This window comes from Aythya fuligula, chromosome 1 (genome assembly GCF_009819795.1).
Source record: "Aythya fuligula isolate bAytFul2 chromosome 1, bAytFul2.pri, whole genome shotgun sequence".
NCBI lineage: Eukaryota > Metazoa > Chordata > Aves > Anseriformes > Anatidae > Aythya > Aythya fuligula.
Window position 1 is genome coordinate 3,525,033 of NC_045559.1, and position 21,960 is coordinate 3,546,992.

The following is a 21,960-nucleotide window of genomic DNA, read 5'->3' on the forward strand; positions in this document are numbered from 1 at the left end:
CCTTTCTGCTTCCCACAGCTGACGAAATCACGTCTTACCTCGATAAGAGATCTGTCATGTTTTCCTCATTCATCCCACCAAAGACTTTAAACTTCTTTAAGTTGCAGACATGCGTTTTCTCGTACTTGCCAAACGTGATGCTCTGGACTATGGCAGGTCTTTCAAGTTTCAGAATCAAATACTGTGGAAGAGAGAACAGTGAATTTCAATATTAAAGCCAAGGCTGCACAACACACCAAGGGAGAAGCAACACAGCCTTCAAATATTCAGTTATAAAGCCAAAAAAAATGAAAATTAAGACGATTCCTCCTCCCCCCCCCAATTATCATATTTTCTCCCTAGTTCTTGGAACTAACCAAAGACTTTTTAGGAATATTAGTTTTTTAAAAACCTATCCAGGAAAAAGACTGGGTTGAAGGGCCTATTCCTAGCATTGCTATTCAAGGCTTACATACATTCCTTCAAGTTGGACGCAAGACTTCCTGAAATCTGGCAAATAGGATCGAGCTAAGGAGGACGATGATTCAAACGCCCACTCCAGCCTGAAAGGAAACCTAAACTGAATGCACAATTAGATAAATACAGCATGTTCCACATGCTAAGAGAACATCAAATTACTTTTCCTCTCTAGAAGAGACTATTTAACCACTGAACACAGACTACGTTTGATTTGTGGCTAACGCAGGGGCCAACTGCTTAATAACCATCCCAAATAAAACCCAACCACTTCGCTGACAATAAAGGGCTTTACACATATAATGATGAAAACGTTCTCACTTCGAACGTTTTCTCCCCTTTGCACAGATGTCCCCCCACAGCACACAAACCTAAGTCAAATAATTTATTTTCAGGCCCCAGCTACCAGCTTCCCCAGCGCTGCTGGAGGAAAAGATCTATTCCCCTTGAAAATCACTCGCAGAGAAACGTTTGCACCATCCATCAGGGACCATCGAGCACAATGTTTATTTAACCTTCCCCTACAAAGCAAGCCTTGAGGGAGCCTGGAGACACCCTGCTTTGCAGGATACACTAAAACTCATACCTAAAAAACAAGGTGGTTAATTGTCTTTTTTAATTTCTCAGAAATAAGCAGCACACAGCAGAGAAATGAGACGGAAAGCAGAATCCCAATTACTCATCGCCCTGGATTTTGTTACAAAACCTTAGGATCGAGGCTACGTTCCCAGCAGACAGCTACGGCGCTGTGGAACACCTCCCACTGCAGGCACTCCTGGTGGCCCCTGCCTCCGAAAAGGGGCACTGCCAAAGCAGCCAAGATGCGGTATTTTGGGTCTTTCATCAGCATTTAGCAGTTATCTGCATGCTTCTGTAGGTACTCGGGAGATACAAAAATCATTGCACCACTCTGCTTGTGCTGAGCAGCTCCATCAGTGGGGCAAGCTTACCCTCCAAGTGCATCTTTGGGGTGAGCAATGGAAGAAGCTTTCCCTGCTGTTTATTTCTTGGTCCTTCTGCCACGGCCCTATAAAGTAAGCAATTCTGAACCCAAGGAGCAGTACTGATAATGTTTGAGAGCATCAGGATAAATGTGGGATCTCAAGGAATGGACCTCACTATGTTTACAAAGAGCTTAGCTTAGGAGGAATACTCCCCCAAACAGCATTTACCCCAAATAATGCAGACAAGACAGGTACCTAGTTAGAATAAGGAGGAATTGCTGCCAAGGATCTTTCCAGCAATTCTTTTTTTTTTTTCCCAGATTGAAGAAAATAAGCCAGTATCAGCAGAGTTAGGATGCAATGGAAGAATGTTTTGGTGCTCTTCCAGATATTTTTAAGTATTTCTGTGACCACTTTTTAGTGTTGTGCTACCCATCCAAGTGTCAGAACCCAATGTCTGTTAAACTAGCAGTAAGCCACGCTTCCATCTCAAAGTAATCACCAAACTTCTTAAAGAAAAGAACAACAGTTCTATGTAAAAAAGCTGCTGAAACAGAAAAAAGGAAGGGATGAGCAAGTGGATGGTCCTGGAAGAGGGCAACAGCAGATCCATGGCACAGCCCACGGCCAAAATTCCTGTGCAGAACAGCCAGTACGCCCCGATGTCTACGAACTCCTCCTCCACCACCGTAGCCTCCCTGCAGCTTTCTCCTGGCGATGAAGAAGTGACGCCAGCACCACCGGCAGCAACGACTGCAGTGCTTTAATCTTGTTGGAGTCGCAGCCCTCACGCCTGGGTCACAGAGACAGACTTTCTCAGCCACCCTGCAGAAGCTTGGCACGCTCTTCATCCTGCGTTACTCAATTCTTACCCTAAATCAAGGGAGAGAACTCCAGGGCTGCAGTTAAATCCTCTACCTTGGCATGCAGGTCTGAAACGGAGCAGGGCACGGCAATTATTCCCCACGGCCAGCAATTAGTTCCCGAGCCTACGGACAGAGGGGGGGAAATTCTGCAGCCGTCCCCAGGCTCCCACGCAGCCCAGTGCTGCTGAGTCACGCGGGCATTAGGCACAGAAGCTCCAGCCAACCTCTTTGTGAATTTATCTCACTGACAGGGAACCAAAAGAGAGGTTTGCTTCAAAGCCTGCAGCCTGACACCTGAAACAATCTGTGCTTTTTGTATTTTAATAGATCTGGGGGTGTACGCACCTGTATGCTTAGACAACATATATTAAAATACATCCACACGTGCACGGTTTCATGGATGTGTCTATACGCACACGCCACTCTGGCTGCGGGCTGCACGTCTCACAGATGCCCAAAAATGCGAAGTGCTGCCTCGAGTGCTGCAAACAGCTGGCTGCAGGGATGTTTTGGACTCTTACCAGGATTTCAGACGCGACAGACTATTCTCTCCAGCTTTGAGAGATGCGACAGAAGAGCACGTAAGTTCAAATTATTTATTAAGCCCGGGGAGAACAAGTTATATATATATTTGTCTGAAACCTCACAGACTTAACCTCGTAACCTCCGAGTTATATAACACTTTCCAGTCCTGCTGCTCTAAGCGACGTCAGTGCATTTAACACCCGAGCATTCAGGAAGCAGTCCAGCAATCCAAATTGGAAGCTCAAGTGTTTGTTCATTAGAGGCACGGCGCACTGACATTAATTGGAGCAACAGCACAAAAAAAAAAAAAAAAAAACTCAGCCTAATTGTCGAGCCTCAAATTACCGCCCTTGCAAACAAGATGCTACAAAGCATCAGAAGAGCAAGACTTCTGCTCGGTGATTAAACACATTTGCAAGCGGAGATGCACAAAGAGCAGAGCACGGCGAGTCACGTACGGCCCTTCAGCACCTCGGCAGCCACTTACAGGCCCCCAGAAAAGCGAATCCAGCCCCGTGGCACCGGGAGCTGCAACCCCTTCCAAGCTTTCCCGAAGCTCTGGTCTGTGCTACCATTTGATGACAACCATATGCATCGCTTCTGCATCACACAACCGAGTGTAAATTTTATTAATGGATTTTAAATTAGTTCCTGATATGATCTACACAGCAGGATGGAAATCAAGAGGGGGAAACTGCTCTTCTCAGATACAAATCCGGCGCTGCTACAGCATGTGTAGGATGTTAGCGGCTCTCCCCGAACAATTGGTTTCAGTTTTCCATCTCCGAATCAAATAAGCTCGACCGGATTCCAAAGCGTACTGTGCAAGCTGCCTGGGCAATTAGACACGCATCACATTATAATAACTTATTTCTCTTTAGCATTTTCTGCTCATCAACCTTTGCAATGCAGCCCTGCAAACTTGTTTTGTGTGTGTTTTTTTTTTTAAAATTAGGGAGCAATGACATTTGTGAAAATAAAAGCAGAAAATAACCCAGCTCCTCGGCAGGGGCTGTCAGCAGCCACTAGGCAAACCTACCCAATGTTTTTGCAATTAAGCTTCTGTCTTTTAAAACAAAAATCCCACCCTTTTGTTCTGCACGTTATTCATCAAGCCACTATGGGTAATTAGAGGTTCTCCTGCACGCAGCCTCCCAGTTAGACCACGGCTGCAGCCGTCAGGACGCACACGGATGGCAGGGCCGTGCTCTTCGGCATTACCAGCCCTGCTGCTTCACACTTCCCATGTAAGAACTCCTTCAAAAATAGAACTACCAGCCCTCTTCTGCCCGAATAGGTTACTACATAACAGGTTTGTTATTGAATATGTAATTTCTGGGTCATTCTATTTCAAGGCTGAAGATAGATATCTAGTTTAATAAACAGAAAAACAGCTGTCCTGCTTCCTTCCACTGGCACTCATTCATAACTCGTGGCTTTCATGGCCTCAGGAATGATTTAACTCTACCATACCCACAAGCTAGGCAGACCCTTTACTAAATATAGCCACGGGGCAGTACTTCAAATATCCGGCCTTCCACTTTCATTTTCTTTTCCCTTTTCAGAAAGTTTTAGCGTGGGCTTCACCACGCTTGCTGCAAAGTACAGATCTTCCCTGAGCCACGGGACAAACTCGGAGCTTTACAGACTCATGTTTAGCAAGGGGAATGCTCCCAAAGCAAGGTGCCTAGAGGTGTTACGGCTTCAGTCAATAAAGAAAGGGGATCACTTCATATTAGGCAGTGCTTTTTACCTCTCAGGCAGCACAGAACATCACCTGGGCAGGGAGTTAGCAAACCCTCACATTCCGGTGAGGCACACGGAGGAGACAGACACCAGCGATTGGGGCTGCAGCGTATTAAAATATCTCACAGCGTGTGCCAGCGAGCATGAACGGCATTAGTCCTCACTCTGAGTCCTCGCCTTAGCTTCAGCTAATAAAGTTTTGAGACAAGGCAAGCTTTATGGCACTGAATTTTTGTGCACTTCCCGTCCCAGACGATTACGGCCGCCCACGCGCTGTAACAAGTGCGTCACTGTAAAAGCGACCGGTTTTGAAACGGAGCGGTGCCAACACAAAAGCCATAAAACGCTTCGCAGCTTCATTTCCCATAGGATGCTCCCTGTTTATCTTGGGGATTAAAAAAATAACGTGCGTGTGTACTTATTAGTGCTGGAATCTGAAACACCCATTTGCTAGCGTAAAGCGATTAATCTCACCCCAGCCTCTCTGCCCACCACGACTATAATTCAGTCAATTATTATTTCAGCTGACGCTTCCCAAGCTGAGATTCTGCCTTTAGAGCTTTTGTGAAAACAAGGAAGCAGAACGCTTGCATAAAAGTTTTACCTGCATTATAGTGTGGCAATCTTTCACTGCTCAGAGAAGGACAACTTAAGATTTCGCTGTTTAGAGGTGCAAAAACTCAAGATGAGCAAAATCTTACCAAATGTGAAGTTCTTTGGTCACCTATGAGACAACATAACTTGGAACAGTTTCTCCACGTGCACAGGAACAGCAGAAACTGCATTCTTTGCACGAAGGCTTCTGCAAATTTCAATTCCCTGTTCCCTCCTCCCAGCTGTTTTTACAACAGGTAAGTTACACTGGCAAATTTGCTTTAAACGAGTGATGAAACACTCAGGTGAGAAGCACGAGAATTCACTAAAATACATATTAGGAGGCACTGCAAATACATCTTCTTTCTCAGCACTCAAGATTGGGCTTGCTGAATACAAGGACAACTAAGCAGTGTTTTATATTCTCGCTGCTGGATACAGAGAGTCAAATAAGAGGAATCCAACAGGACCATCTTTTCCTCTTAGGCAGCTGGGTTTTTTGTTGTTTTTGTCTTTAAAGAAGATAAAATACAACACGGACACTGCCTTATCTCAGCTGTCGCTATCTGGATATCCCCCATACATCTAAATATATATATTTCATTCGTAACTCTTCAATCAAAAGCTTGGTTTGCATTACTTGCTTAGCATGCAGGGCAGTGCCCAGCTCTGCAGGGCTGGCTTCAGTAGATCTGCAATAGCATCTTCATTCATGCCATGTTCGATGAACAAACTTGCTGGAAGATCTCTCCTGAACAAGTTTATGTAGTTTGTATTTAAGAGATTCTGATTATTCCTCACTTAATCTACATGCTTGAAACAACCTGGATCACTGCTTGGCAGCTTTAAGCATAGGACGGGAATATGTTAAAGCATCCAGCCACAAGAGATGTATTCCCGGTCCAGAATCAGTTTAAGAACAGAACAAAACACTTAGGATCCCTCAAAAAAACAAAAGGCAGACCTATGCGCACCTTGGGTCAGTCTAAAGCTACACCACATCCAACCTTGCCTTGAGAACACAAGAAAAAACCCTAAGAAACACGTGTTTTCTGCACAAAAACTAAAAGGATGGCTCAGTGAGATGCAACACATGCTCAAAACCCATTACCCTGCAATCAATAGTTCCTAGACAGATTAATCCATAGCTTGAAGCAGTTTTAAACTCCCTGGCTGTTTAACAAAATATTTATATTAAAAAAAAAAATCAAATTAAAAGAGCAGTAGATGCACACAGGCATCAAGGGGATCAAAGCATGTGAAAAAGTATCAGCCTTGACAAGCGGGTTTATGAAACATGCCAACAGTATAGACAAGACAGTTCTCTTCCCATATTAAAAAAACCCTCACTTTCACAAACAGCAGTATAGAAAACAATCATGAAAATTCGGGAGGAAATCTTTCAACTGGATGGGATGACCCCGCTGTGATCTGCAGCTTCCAGTGAAGAGTACAGATTTTTAGCACATCTTCAGAGCAAAAGCAAGATTTACCTAGAGGAAAATTCCCAGGGATAAACTCATGAAGAATACTTGAATTAAACGTGCTTATGTTCTGTGCACAGCAACTCAGTGTGAGAGGTACCCCCAACACATTCTGCTGTGCATCAGTACTTCAACAAAAAAACTTAAAACACCCAGCGTAACAGATACAGGAGAAGCTAAGCAAACAGGACCAGGGTGATAAGACACAGATCTGCCATAATGAGAAGGGTAACACATTTATTGGGGGGAAAAAAATTAAGTGAAAGGGTAAGTATATTTTTCTGGATAATCTAACAATGTAATTATAATGAGAAGGCAAATTAGAGGCTAAAAATCAATGCATATTCTGTTTTAATAATCACCGATTAACCATCGGCAGAGGTGACATTCATGTCTCTTTTTAACAGAGGCTACATTTCTAAGCGTGCTATTAGGGGAAACAAATACAAGCTCCTTAGATCTAGGACTCAAGGCCAGCAGCCTCCAACAGTCTCCAATAGCACGAACAAAGGGGGACCTGCACGCCTCATTAGCAGCTTAATCTAACCGTAAGGTTGGATTATTTCCAGCGTGACTGTGATTTTCAAGGATGAAACGCGAAGCTCTTCCCCTGCAAAAAAATCTTTCCTTGACAGATCGTGAAGAGATTGCTGGAAAAGTAAATACCTAACATACCAACACCATGTATTGAAGTGAGAGAAGGTAACTTATCAAGGAATCCAGTACAAGTAGTAGCAGACTGCATTTAAAATAAAAAATCCATTGTACCTGAAGTTGCACAAGGCGGCTGTACAGGAGCAGAGATTCGGGTGCTTACCTGGGGAGGATAATTGCTTTCAGAAGACCATCTCGAGGACTGATCATTAGGCTTGTCCACCAAAATATTCCTAAAAAGGAGAAGCCAGAAGTAATTTAAAGTAGCTGCCACACTGTATTTACATCGCCAGTAAGAGCTGTCAAACACGGAGATCAATAACACTCCCATGCAACTCCCCAAAATGCTGGGCAGAGACTACGCTGCTCCCAGACCCATTAAAACAAAGTCTCCAAGCCATGTGGTTGGGAAATGGAATCTCACGTTGCGAAACAAAAATCCAAATTGTGAAATAAATGTGAAACAGATGAATTTACGTAGGCCCAAGCCTGCAGTGAAGTGGAAAAAACGGTCTCATTCACCTCGACGGGGTAGGAACTTTTCAATGAGGTTAAAACCGATGAGCAGCAAGGCGGTGAGCGAGCCAAAATCCGTCCCTTACTAGACGGGCAATACTGGAACAGGGAGAGCGAGCTGCTAACCTACTTAAGTTTTGTTGGGAGTGTGGAAGATGACCGTCTAACTCATGCCAAATTCAAACATGTATTTTTCATGAGCTACAAGCCTAGAGCAACGCACAGGAAAGCTGAAGTTTAACTCTTCACCTAGCGAAGTAAATCCCTTAATTGCCCGCGTACAGCTTGAAATAGCACAGCGCTGGGGTAATTAACCAACTCCAAATAGTGTTTGGGCCAAAACAAAACACATTCATCAGGATAATCCTTACGAAGGACCTCCCTTCCTCTTTCCTGTAACAGTACAGTAAGGCTCTTCGAGTTCACCTCCAAAAGAAGTTAAAAGCTGAAAACTAAATTAAAAAACTAAAAATATGTAATTATTCTGTTCCCTGCTGGCAAGGTAACAACGCACCACCTGCTGGACAGGGCTTACAAAGCCCTACCAAGTCCAACTAACGAACTTGCCAGCTCGTAAAACTTATGTAAAAAGAAGGACGCAGTCATCAAAAGGCTTATGCCATCTCCATCTGCTGTGTAGGAGGAAAAGAACACGAGCATCTGGATTACTACAAAGGACCGGGGGAAAAGAAAATGCTCGTATGAAAGCTAGGAAGGGAAAGAGGTTAAGTCAGAGGTTGAGCGTTACCAGGCAGAAATTAGCTCGCTCTTTCCACATCGGGCAGCCCAAAATCACCACACCAGCAGCGGGATCCAGGCAGTCCCACACCACAGGCTCACCACTGAGCATCGACCCAGCGGCTGCCTTCTGCAGGACATGAGCCACGACTTCTTTTTTTACAGCACTGGAAGAAAACCCAACCTCCCTTCTGCTTTAGCTAGCTGCCATCACAGCGGGGCACTTCCTACCAGCAATGCCAGCTGATTGAGTCGTGTATGCACAGAGCGTGCACGGGAGCAGCTACGGCCACGCGCTGCCCTCTTGCTCAAACCCCAGAACAGGGAAGGTCAGGCCGTTACACTGCCAGCTGGGAACATCCAGTTTGCAACACAAAGAGCTCATCTAAAGAAAACACAGCTCCTGTCTGTCTTAATTCCAGCAGGGACAAATTCTCCCAGGAGAGGAGAAGTTGGAAGCTGCTAAGGCACGCTGATTTCGACCAGAAGTTGCCAGCCGCATTGCTGTCACCTCCAGAAACCAAAAAGCGCTTGGAAGAAGAATCAAACCCGCGGCCATGCCATGCCACAGGCAAGGTGAAATGATACTTTGAAGGGTTTTAATGCCTTTTAATAGCTAGAGAGAGAAAAAAGCTGTATTTGAAGGAGATGTGAATCTCATACTGATACTTAATGGACGTGAAGGCAGACAAAAACACGACGCTGTCCGGCTTTCTCCTCTTTGAAACTTCAGCTCAGCATGCAAATGCCAATTCACCCTATAGGATATGTTTTATTTATATTGCATCTGTTTAAACATCACGGGATAGGCCCTTCATACATTGAGCAACATTTGCAGGAGCTGGCACCGTCACGCGGTCAGATAACGCCCTGCTGGAAAGAGGCATTTTCTAACTGGGCCAGATCCCAAAGATCGTATTTTTAGAAGTGGATTTGTTTGCTTCTCCGGGTCAAAGATCAGTTTGCCACAATCAACGAGGAGCTCATTGAGGACAACCAGACAAAATAAAAAAAATCCTGCAGAGAGAAGAAAGCGTAGCTCTCACAAAATTAAGGCTAAAAAGAAATTGAAATCAGAAAAGCCAGCAGCATCGAGAAAGTTATAAATATGTTTAAAAATACATGGGTTGTTAGTTTATTAGGATTAAACAAACATCGAAGACAGAATTTGGTATGCACAAAGTTAATCTACCATCGTGGTTCGGGAAAATTTATGGGCTCAAATACTTGGAGGAGTTCAGGCATTCCTGAGACAGCAAGAAACGAACGTCTCCTAGGGACAGATGCCTCTCGCCACGTAAAGCCTTCACTCCAGACACCGCAGAAATCCTACACGGCACCTAGAGGCAGGCTTCCCAGATGTGACACCTCAATTAAAACCTCTGAGAAACTTCAGAAGTGAGAACTCCACCAACTCCGCGACCGTCCACGCCATTTTTAGGAGACATTAAAAAAAGGTATTTGTAAGCCCTTGAGCTACTCCACGCACCGGTACCGTTGTGCCGGCTTTCTCCGTGGAAAAAAAGGGAACTCATTAAATGTGGTTTGAGATAATTCATAATCAGAAGCTGTAGATACAAGAGCTAGTCTAGCATAAATCCACAACGCTGCCAAGAGGGACTAGTCCACCCACTCGTGCTTGATCCTCCCCCTCCCTCCACCAGCAGCCGTCATAAAAAAAGACTGGCAGAAATAACTTCTTCAGTCACATCAGCTCTCCAGTTCTGCTTACAGTTAGCGCCAGCATAAAATAGGGAAAAAAAAAGAAAAGAGGATAGGATCCGCTGGCATAAATTCCCAATGCCACTCCCCCATAGAGGAATGAGTTCTGGAGAAACTGGCTGGCCCGGCACGTCAGCTACTCCGTGGCTACTCCTACCCCAAACCAAAAGCTACGCAGAGGGAGAAGCTTTATTTGCACACCACCAGCGAGAACACGTGAGGAGGCATTCGGGTGTGCCTTAAATCCCTGAGCCAGCTTCCTTCAAGGCTATTCGCGTCTCAGGTTTTACTGCAAGCGCTCCCGTCCCCAGTAAGAGAAGAGGATGGTTGAGGCCATGCTGAAAAACGCTTCTGGAAGAACCGAGGGGAAGTTTCTTTTTATTACCCATGCACACACTGCTCTCACAGCTGCTGGAAGCAGATAAATTCTCCGTTTACCAACCGCTGCACCAACCACGGGCTGATCTCTGCCGGGATTATGTCGATGTCCCCGCAGTTGGTGCTTCCAGAGGACTTTGCTGGGCAAAGCTCGGTGGTTTCTGACGTGGCAATCACCAGGGGTGAGCTCGCCTTTGAGGAAGGGGGGTGAGAAGGGAGGTGACTTTGCAAAACGTGCAGCAAATTAGGTTTTAGGCTGATATAATTTGCACCCAGCCTGAGTATTTTCATGAAGCTTCTATTAAAGAAGCTGATGGCTTTTGAAAGAAGTCCTTAAGAACAAACAACTCCAAAATGTTAGCTTTGCTTGGCACGGCCAGAGAGCAGCTGAGCAGAAAAGGGCACACACATCCCGAAGAGGATGTGGAAGGCGGACGTAGCCCTGCTGGAAAACCACGAGGCACCATGCCGGTACATGGCAAAAAGGGGTGGGAGTGCTGAGCAAGGAGCAGCTGACCGGAATCCGACTTAGTACTTATGTCAGGGTTGCCTGCGTCTTTTTTATGTTATTTTTTCCTAGAACCATCCCAGGGCAGAGTAGCAAGAGTTCAGCAACTAAGAACGGGGACTAAAATTTCCACCCAGTCCACGGAGGACTGAGATGTGCAAGGCCAACCACATAGAACATGAGCCCTGCCAACACAACGCAGCAACAGAGATGCTCTTGCCCAGCCCAGACACTAGAACTGTCTTAACCAAGAGGAAGAACCCCCCCACATACACAAAAACCACCACCAGAAGCCCTAAACCCTATTCCATAGAGCTGGAAACAACTTGAGAAATTTTTCTCCCTACAGCTCACTGCAGCTCCCACAAACTTTTAATTAACACTGATTTCAAACTGCCCTGCCGCGATATTTTAAGAGCAACGTGCACCTACAAGCTCCCCCCTAAAGCATTTCAAGAAGCTTCCTAGATTTCACTGCAAAGTTTCTTTCCTTTCTGTTGTGAAAGTTCCCTGCCTCACATGGCAGAAGGGCGTGAGGATGTGGAAATTTCTGCGTTGGAACACAGTAAGCCACGCACAATTGCTAGGTAGTACAGGAATACAGTGAAGAAATGGTATTTTCTGTTTGAGGCTTAGTTTAAATAGTTAACAGAGGATTTCTTAGCCCCAGCACGAAGAGCTGAGGAAGGACCTCTTGCTTAGTAAGTCAAAGGAAGCTCGAGACAATAGTGCACTTAAGCACGCACCCTGAGATACTATGTTGTTGTGAGGTTTGCCAACTTAATGCTCAAATTTATTTCCATCTTCTCAGCAGCCGTTACACAAACGCGTGCAATTTATTACAAATGCACTTCTGTCAAAAAGAAAAGCAGCTAAGCAAGTACAGCGTATAAAAACTTGCATTTAGCACCCACCTTACAGAAACGCACTCGTCAGATCACAACTGGCTGTGCTGGACAGCCAAACAGGCACCGCTGTGCCCTGGTGTGATAGTCATGAAAATCAGTTTCTCAGTTATATCTTTCAAGAATCAGTTGGTTTAGTGTTTTTTTAAACTTCTGATACCTTTATCATGGCCATACAAAGACAGGTGAAGGCCCTTGGTACAAATTAACCTCTCCTTAAGTGCAAAATGATGTGGGCACAGACACCCCCAGCACTCCTCCTCGTGCCTTTTTCCTGCTGTGATGGTTCTTCCTCCGGGCACGCCAGGAGCTGAGCATTTTAACAACTGTATTGGCACAGCGAGTGCCCCAGTAATTAATTTCTGTTCCAGTTGTGCTCAAGAACCCTACAGCACAGCCCAAACTTCTGACTGCAGCAAGGCACCGAGCAACCCAACTCCTGAGCAGCGAGAGGCCCCGGCTCCAGGTTGGGAATGTCAGAATTGGTCTTTTCCTACCTCAGCGACTCTATGATGAAATGCTGGTTTCATGATGATTTTATTTGCAGCTGACTAGCCAGCAAATTGATGTAGTTAGCACACGAGACTACCTGGAACCATTTCTTCTCATACTCAGGTGCTCGTTTCTGCACATCTAAGACTCAAGGACGTTTGAAATCCGGCTTCCTAAGTGATCTACACACTACGAACAAAAGCATCACAGCGTGCAGGCAGCTTCAGTGACGTTCCTGGAGGGTTCCAGAACAGAAATAAATCCCAGGCCTGATAAGAAGACTAAGAATAGCACAAACTCTACCCTTCAATATTCAGCAAAGATGAGGAGATTATGCTCTGCAGCTCATTGGATCTGTAGTCGATAGAGGAAACACTGCAGTAAAAATTCGCTAGAGTTCAGGACATCAACAGCCACTGCTGCTTAATTACAAAGTTTAGTTTTAATTTAAAAAAAACTTGCACCCTGCTAAGAAAATGCAGTTTAGCTGGTATTTGAACATGGAGATTGCTACTGATGGCATTTAACAGAGAAGTCCCTGACCTTGCACTTTCCAAATCTTGCTGAAATACCGGTAGCAGAGCCCACTAACGCTACACAAGGAGGTTGGAGGACAGCAGCATCAGGCACGCGTCTGGGTGAATCCCCTGTGCTGTCCCTGTGCTGTCTTCTGAAAGCAACACAGCCTTGTTGGGAGCGGTGTTGCTTAAACTAACACACGTATGGAAAAATCTGACCAAGGCCAAGAAGCAAGCTCAGGACTCCCATGATTTCACAGCACCGCAGCCATGTTTTTACGTGCCACTTTGCTTTTTCACCCAAAGGAGGAATCCACAGAAACCAGACTGACTGCATGTAAAGATGTAAAGCCACGAAAGAAGCCATAAATGCTTCTCTAATACTCCTTAGTGCTGTAACTTCACACTCAGTAAAATGTTCACCCAAAACACTGATGCCTGTAAAAGAAGTTAAAGAAGGCTACGTTCAACAGAACAGACTGAAGCCCCTCACGTCCAAACTGAGGTCAACCACAGAACCTTTTTTTTTTTTTTTTTTTTTTAATCTAACTTGGATAAAAAAGTCCTCCTGGTTCCTGGCAGAAACACCTCCACTGGGTGAGCTTCCCTTTCAAAATTAAAATTTTGACATTTTAATTCAAACTCGGGGAGTTCAGAAAACAAAATCCAGGCCCAGGAAAACAACAAACCACAGAGTGATCTCAAGAACTGGCTGGTCAAGGAGCCGTGCTACAAGTCAGAACCATTTGCCCGTGGAGCTGCATTATGGAATAACTCCTTATTCTGCAGCACGATACATGAATCCATGCTCCAGCACACGACAGCTCCCAAAGCAGCCTTCCTTTCACGTTTGGCAGTCTCAAAATCCTGTAGCAGACGGCAGGTTTTTTTAGAAGACAAACCGAAAGTCAGCAACAGCACTCCGTCATGAGAGAGGAGAGCGGGCACTCAGTCAGCAATTCCTTACTCACGGGTCACATTTACCTAATCCAGCTTTTTTTCCTTCCACCTCGGGCTGCCTCCCAGGGCTTGACAGCAACACCAAACACAGGCTGGGGAGGAAAATCAGTTCGGAGAGCACACCCAAACCCAAAATGACAGGCACAGTTTTTACCCCCCACCAATTTCAGGCCATTTTCCAGGCACAGCGAGCCTTCTCAACCCACCTGGAACACAGGCTGCTGTCCTCAACTCACACACCTGGTTGTGTTCCTTGACCTAAATCAATCCAGGAAATAATTTCTCCAAGATTATGCGTGCTGAGTGTCAACTAATAGCTAAAAGAGCGACTAAGTAAGGTGACAAACCACTCAATGTCTTCACTGCTCCTTCCTTTTCCTCCCAGCAGCTGTATTATTGAATTCAGACCAAGCTACACTTAAAAGCCATTGCTCCTACAAATTTCTACAGGCTGTAGTCAAAATATATACATTTATCATTAGAGGTTTATATTAACATGCAATTAAAATAAATCAAGCACTGGCTTGCTTTGGAAGCTGACAAAATTTGACCTCCAGCTAAGTACTGAATACACCACTTAGCCTCAACAGAAAAATCTTGATCACATCATAAAAATCAATCGTGGTGATAAAGTTAACAGCGCATTTCAACAGCGATTTGCTAAAAAGATGAATGTGCAGAATACGAAGCTATATTCCTTGCCACAAAAAAAAAGAATCAGACTGTACATGCTGTCTCAGCAGTAACAACAGTCACCACGAGGAAAACGCGCTCTGCTCCAACTAGTTTTAGTCCTTAAGCAACTAATTAGTAATCACCATCTAGCCAGCTTTCATTAAGCTTGAAGGATATAAGCCATACACAGAACGAATGATCCATAATCCGGCGATGTTAACACCTCCTATGAAAATCTTACAACCTTAATGATTCCCCAAAAATGCCAGGGTTGGACGTTAGAGATCCTGCCAGCTTCGTCACACCGTGGGACCGCAGCAATTAGCAGTTTACCTTCAGCCTTCTGCCAGCGAATAAAACTGCCCAGCCTCCTAAATAATGGCTGTGTTTCAACAAAAATTTCTTCACCTGACACAGCATTTGTGCCTTCACCTGGGAAGAAACTTCCACGAAGAGCTATCAGACTCCTGACGCCAATGTAAGGCATGAACTTGATCATTTTGTGCTATTTTTCACTTTCACCCTTCTGATCTTCTTCTTTTCTCATCACGTTTTCACTGAGCTGTCAGACAGAAAATCACCCAATATTTGTGCACTCAGCCTGGAGTTAACTATTTCCTGCAGAAATATTTTGTATCTGAAGTGCTCTATTTCAGCTCGCAGAGGAGAATTCTAGGCTACAGACGTGATGCAAGCAAGGAGGAAAACGCCTGGAAGGAAAAGAAAACTTGTAGAAACATCCAAAAAAAGCTACACAAGTGAAAAAACTTTTCAAATAGATGCTGAAGGGAAGCAGATCTGGGGATGTTTCTATACATGGGGCCACTCAGCTCTCTTCATCAGTCAGTGTTTGCATCCCCAGCCTGTTTTAGCAACTGGTAAAAGTATTGATTAACTGCAAATACTGCATGAGCATGTAACTCCAGACAGAAATGCTGACAAATTAAGTTGAAAAAATGACATGCAGGCTTAAAGGTGCAAAAGTTGTGGTTCTACAGCTGATGTGGAAGTCCTCGGGGCTACGTAACCAGAGGTACTTCAGAAACGAGCTGCAGCATTAAGGCGTTCAGCAAATGGACGAGGAGCAGTTTGCCCTGCCAGGAAAGCTGGACCCAGCACTCAGCAAGCAGAAAACAGAACAGAAAAGCCAACCTTTGTGTTAGACATTTCCCACCTCAGCTCAAGGGCGAGATCCTTCAAGACCTGGATCTGTAACAAGATCTGTACAAGATTTATGAAGCCACGAGATACAGACCTGACTCACCGCTGTCACCTGCTTGGAGTGAGGATTCGCAATCCCCTCCCACTAGCCTCAAACTCACATTTTGTCCTGCCACAGCTAGCTGGAATTCAGGATATTTTCAGGTTTTGATTGTTTGTTTTAAAATCCTACAGACCTTTCCCAAAAAGCAGCTTATTAGACACATTCTCAGCACCTGCCCGCTAATGCTCTGTAATATTCTCAATTTGGAAACACGAGGGAGTCCATCCTTGGTTCAGGGTAAACCAGCAGTGGATGGTTGGTTTGTCTGAGCTGGAACTTTCTGCCATCACTTAGTGAAAAAGAAAAAAAATGCATTCTCACTTTGGAAGGCTCCCAGTCACTCCTCATTTGACAAGCAAAGTATCTTTTGCTTACTTTACTTTCCCCTTATTTCTCCAGTAAGCCTTTTAGGAAAGAAACAAGAGTTATGCAGGCTTCAGCACTCGATATAGCACCTCGTGAAGTGTCACACTGGAAAAGACTGGAATTGCTGGAATAGCTGAAGTCCACAGGGAAATAAATAACAAGGGGTTGCAACAAAAAAGTGACTGACTTTTAGGAGAGGGCCAGTGATGGATTGAAACATCAGCTGAGAAATTGAATCATCAGCTTCGAAACCCATCTTACAGTCTTAGGAGTACAAGAAATAACTTAGAGAAGTGTCAATAAAAAAAAAAAGTCTGAAAATATAAAAATAAATAAATAGATGTTTTGACCTTCTTCTACAGAAGTATCACACAGGAAGACCCAAACGACTGGAGATCTGAGCAACAGCAATGGGATGAAAGCTCCTAGCAAAGCTGCATGACCGGAATAATGCAGTTTTTTTTTTTTTAAAAAAAAAAAAAAAAACTCTTGTTAGTCCGTGTGAAAGTGCCAGAAGGACCTAGGCGCATTTGCCAGCTGCAAGATGCCATGAGTCAGGAATCTGATGCAACCACTGGAAAGCCGTGGTCCTAGGACAGAGCACTGAGGCACTTTCCAGCAGAGAAGGGCACATGATTGCCACTGCAGGGAGCACGGCACCGCTCCTCATAGTCACCAGCAGCGAGTTTGAAGTGAAGCAAGTACAAAAAGCATCTTTTTCTATTTCAAGTACAAAATCTTTTCTATTGGAAAGATCGGGATACAGAGTGCTTCTCCCCAAAAACAAAGAGAGAGCTTTTGGTCCTCTCCCTTACCAAAAAAAGGAAGATTGAACGGGGGTTATATTACCTTCTATAAATTGTTTATTCCCTCCCTGTCCAAAAAAAGAAGCGCCTGAGCTCATCACTTTCTGCGGACAGCCAGAGGAGGGAGAAGGGAATAAAGTCCAGGTCTGCCTCTCTCAGGGCACGTGGAGCTACACCAGAATTTTGCATGGCTTGCACCAAGTGACCACACTGCTGGTGGCTGGGAAATCCTCAGGGTGGTTCCTTGTGGGACATCAGGCAGCTGTCTCCCACGTGGCTCCTTTATTTTGGGGAGAAAACCATGAAGAAGCAAGGCAAGATCCGATGAGGAAGCGTCAGCGACTGGCTGGGCTGAACAGTTTCCAAGCTGGACAGGCTGAAGCCTCTCGCTACGGAGTGCTCCCTGGAAACACCACGTTTGAAGAGCAAATTTGCTCTTGGACAAGTTTTCTTCCTAAAGGAACAACTTGCCCCAAAACTCAGGCTAAATTAGACATCAGACCAACTCTTTCAGATCAGCACAGATAGTTTTAAGTGCTTTCTCCAAGCCGGTGTAGCTGCTGGTAGCTACAAGGTAGCAGAGGACAACTCCAGCCATCTGTGAACCCCTAGGGCTGTCCTTCTGCAGACTGGAGAAGGACAATCCTCACCTGACGTGTGGAAAGGTTTGTGCAGATGAATGTAGCACTGCTAACGTGGCCAGAAATTGGTTGGGCACTTACCAGTTCCCTTGTACCAACCAAGCACAACAGAAAAATTAATGCTCACTGCGAGAAAATGCTCGACTGCTTACAGAAAACTGGTGGTTATCAACAGATTGCTGATCCTAAACGAGACAGGTGTGTGAAAAACAGGGTGGGTTTTTTGTTTGTTGGCTTTTTAGTGAGGAATTGCAGTTATTGGATGACTTTGGGTGTTCTGAAAAGTTTCAGTGTCACCCCAGCATCCCAAACGCAGAAGACAGACACTGGATATCCAGTTCCTTCTACGGATGGCAGCGATGAAAATTTTCTATCTCAGTTTTGGGTTTTACATTTAAAACCACAAAACTGTTTAAGACACGTGTTTAAATCACACTTGGCTGACATAGGGAATGCACTCCACTCCCAACACCACAGCAGCAAGCTCCCAATGCAGGCCACACACTGAACAGAGTCGCGTGTTCCTACGTATGGGACCATCAGAGAGCCTTTAGGGTTAGAGTAGAAACACTAAATTCTTAGTGAAAACCCCATAACTCCTTAATAGGCCTTCCCCTTCAGGCCACGTTCAAGCTTTCTCCCAGAAAGAGCTGGAAAACAGCCCCAGCATCGCCGGGACTGCACGGCAGGTGCCACGAGAGCATTAAATCCTCGCAAGAAGGTGGCAAAAAGGGCTAAGGGGAGCCTCAGAGAGGAGCATCGAGGAGAAGCAGAGTTATCTTTGCGTGTTGCATCAGGGAGATCAATACTGGACTGTCACCCTTCCTTCAGCAGCCAACAATTTCTAACTACAAGCAGGATCGCAGAGCTGGAAAAAAAAATGCTTTAACAGCTTTTTAACCAAAAAAAAAAAAAAAAAGGCCAGGAGGATTACTTCATTATCGCCAAAAAGAATTAATTAGAAAGGAGCTCGGGTCGTTTTCATATCTAAAGAAGCAAAGGTACGGGAAGATAAAACCACTGCGGGTTGAGGCAGCAAAACTTTTGTTAAAGTTTCACCTCCTTTTGGCAAAGGGAGATAATCCGTGAAATTAACAATTAACAGCTAAATTACCCGCTGCTTGGGGAGCCCGGGTGGCAGAGCGACCTCAACCCCAGGTTACTGAACTGGGTGAGCCGAGGCTCCGCGGCCAGCACGGTGCCCAAACGAAGTATTTCCAAAAATCCCCCAAGACCTAAAGGGCTGCGGGAAGGGGCAGCAAAACCCAAATGGCCAGACCGCGTTGTTTTCATCCCAAATTTTGGTTTCAGTAAGCAGGGAAAGTTAACAGGCCCTGCCAGGAGGCCGAGGATCCCGTTGAGGGTGGGCACACGGCCGCGGCGCAGCACTGAGCCGTCGACCCGAAGCACAACCCCGGGCTGCCCCTAAATCCCCCAAAATCGCAGCAAGCGGGGCGCCAGGTGGCCCCTTTCCCCCAAAACCCCTCATAAATCACAGCTCCCCCCCAAATTTCTCTCCACACAGCCCCAAGCTCACCACTGACCCCAAACACAGCCCCCCCCAAGCTGCCCATCACCCCACAGACCCCCAAATCCTACTAAACACCCTCCCCATTCACACAATCTCCCCCAAAACCTCCTACTTCCCCCCACGTAACCCCCCAAAACCTTTTCATCACTCCCCCCAAACTTTCATAGCCCCCAAAACCCCTCCCCACACACAGCCCCCCAAACTCTTCTACCACCCCTCACTCTCACACATATTCCCATGTCCCTACTGAGCCATACACAGCACCCCAAAACCTTTCCAGCTCCTCTCCCAATCTCACACAACCCCCCAAAACCCTTCTGGACACCCCCTTCCCCACACACAGCCCCCCAAAACCCTGTTGAACACCCCCTTTCACACAAAGCCCCCCAAAACCTTATTGAACACCCCCCTTTCCCACACACAGCCCCCCAAAAACCTTTTTACCCCCTCCCTCTCACCCACAACCCCAAAACCCTACACAACAGCCCCTCCTTCACACACAGCCCCCCAAAAACCTTCCCACCCCCTTTCTCCCACACACAGCCCCCCAAAACCCTACTGAACACCCCTTTTTCCCACAGAGAGGCCCCCCAAATCCCTCCCCACACAAAGCCTTCCAAAAACCTTCCCGCACCCCTCCCCTCACACAAAGCCCCCCAAAAACCTTTTTACCCCCTTTTCTCTCACACACACACCCAAAACCCTACTGAACACCCCCTCCCTGTCATACAGCCCCCCAAAATCCTTTTTATCCCCCTCTCTCTCACCCACAACCCCAAAACCCCACAGAACACCCCCATTCCCCACACTCTACCCCCAAAACCCCACTGAACTCCCCTTCCCTGTCACACAGCCCCCCAAAAAACTTTTTATCCCCTTTCTCTCACCCACAAACCCAAAACCCTACAAAACACCCCTCCGTCTCACACAGCCCCCCAAACCCCACAGAATGCCCCTATTTCCCTCATGCGCATCCCCAAAACCCCACAGAACACCCCCTTCCCTCACAAACAACTCCCAAAAAACATTTCTACCCCCGTTTCTCTCACGCACAACCCCAAAACCCTACAAAACACCCCCATTTCCCTCACCCACACCCCCCAAAACCCCTTTTCACCCCCCTCCCTCTCACCCACCACCCCAAACCCCCACAGAACACCCCCATCCCGCCCAGAAACCCCCCCAAACCCCACAGACCACCCCTTTCCCTCACACACAGCCCCCCAAACCCCTTTTTATCCCCCTTTCTCTCACCCACAGCCCCAAAACCCTACAAAACACCCCCTCCCTCCCACACAACCCCCCAAACCCCACAAAACACCCCCATTTCCCTCACCCACAACCCCAAACCCCACATACCATCCCTATTTACCTCACAACCCCCCCAAACCCCACAGACCACCCATATTCCCCTCACAAACCCCCTCAAACCCCTTCCACCCCCCCTCCCTTCACCCCCATCCCCCCCTCACCCCCTTTCTCCCCTCAGCGCCCCTTTTCCCCCCTCAGAGCCCCCAAACTCCCCTCAGCGCCCCCCCCCCCCCCGCCAGGCCGCAGCCCCCCGGGGCAGGCCGTACCCTATTCCCCGGATCCCTCCGGATCCCCCCGACCCTTCCCCGTCCCCCCACAGCTCCCGGGCCTCTCCCCGGGCTCACTCGGGCAGGTATGAGGAGGAGAAGCTGCTCCAGCGGTGCAGGCCGTAGCCCAGCACCCGGCTCTCCGGGCCCGCCGGCCCCGCCGCCGCCATCTTGGAGTCGGCGCCCGCGGCCCGGCAGAGAGCGCGGAGGGGAGGGGAGGGGGCGGGGCTAAAGGGGGGAAAGGGGGAGGGGCTTGATCTTAAAGGGGCCGCGGCTCTGATTGGGGTTATGGGTTGGGGGATATGGGGTTGGGGGATATGGGGTTGAGGTTGGGTATAGGGAATGGGGTTAGGGGGAGGTTTGGTGTTGTGAAGGGGATATGGGGCTGATGGAGTTGTGGGGGGAATGGCTCGTGGGGTTGTAGGGGGATATGGGGCTCAAGGGGTGTATGGGGCTGTAAGGGAATGTCCTATGGGGCTGCAGGGGTATATGGGGCTGCGGGGGTATATGGGGCTGTAGGGGAATGTCCCATGAAGCTGTAGGGGTGTATGGGGCCCAAGGGGTGTATGGGGCTATAAGGGAATGTCTTATAGGGCTCAAGGGGTATATAGGTCTGTGGGGGAATTGCCAATGGGGCCCAAGGGGAATGTCCTATAGGGCTGTAGGGGAATGTCCCATGAAGCTATAGGGGAATATGGGGCCCAAGGGCTAGAAAGGAATGTCCTATGGGGCCCAAGGGGTATATAGGGCTGAAGGGGAATGTTCTATGGGGCCCAAGGGGGATGTAGAGCCCAAGGGGTATATGGGGCTGTAGGGGAATGTCCCATGAAGCTATAGGGGTATATGGGGCCCAAGGGGAATGCCCTATGGGGCTGTAGGGGGATATGGGGCCCAGGGTGTATATAGGGCTCTAGGGGAATGTTCTGTGGGGCTGTAGGGTAATATGGGGCCCAAGAGGTGTATGGAGCTATAAGGGAATGCCTCCTGGGACTGTAGGGGGATATGGAGCCCAAGAGGTATATGGGGCTGTAGGGGGATACAGCCAAGGGGGATACATCCCATGGGACTGAAGGGAGATCATGGGGCTGTAGGGT

At 46.9% G+C, this 21,960-nt stretch overlaps 1 protein-coding gene across 1 annotated transcript in view; it reads right to left on the reverse strand.

The window, feature by feature from the left end:
* MKLN1 (muskelin 1) overlaps positions 1 to 21,047 on the reverse strand; it is a 94,496-nt gene extending 73,449 nt beyond the window's left edge. The window contains exons 1-3 of the mRNA XM_032188646.1: positions 20,945 to 21,047; positions 7,433 to 7,502; positions 39 to 181 (exon numbers count right to left, since the gene is read on the reverse strand). Of these exons, the coding sequence (XP_032044537.1) occupies positions 39 to 181; positions 7,433 to 7,502; positions 20,945 to 21,036 (305 nt within the window). The 5' untranslated portion in view covers positions 21,037 to 21,047. The remainder of the gene's footprint in view (positions 1 to 38; positions 182 to 7,432; positions 7,503 to 20,944) is intronic.
* Between the last annotated feature and the right edge of the window lie 913 nt (positions 21,048 to 21,960).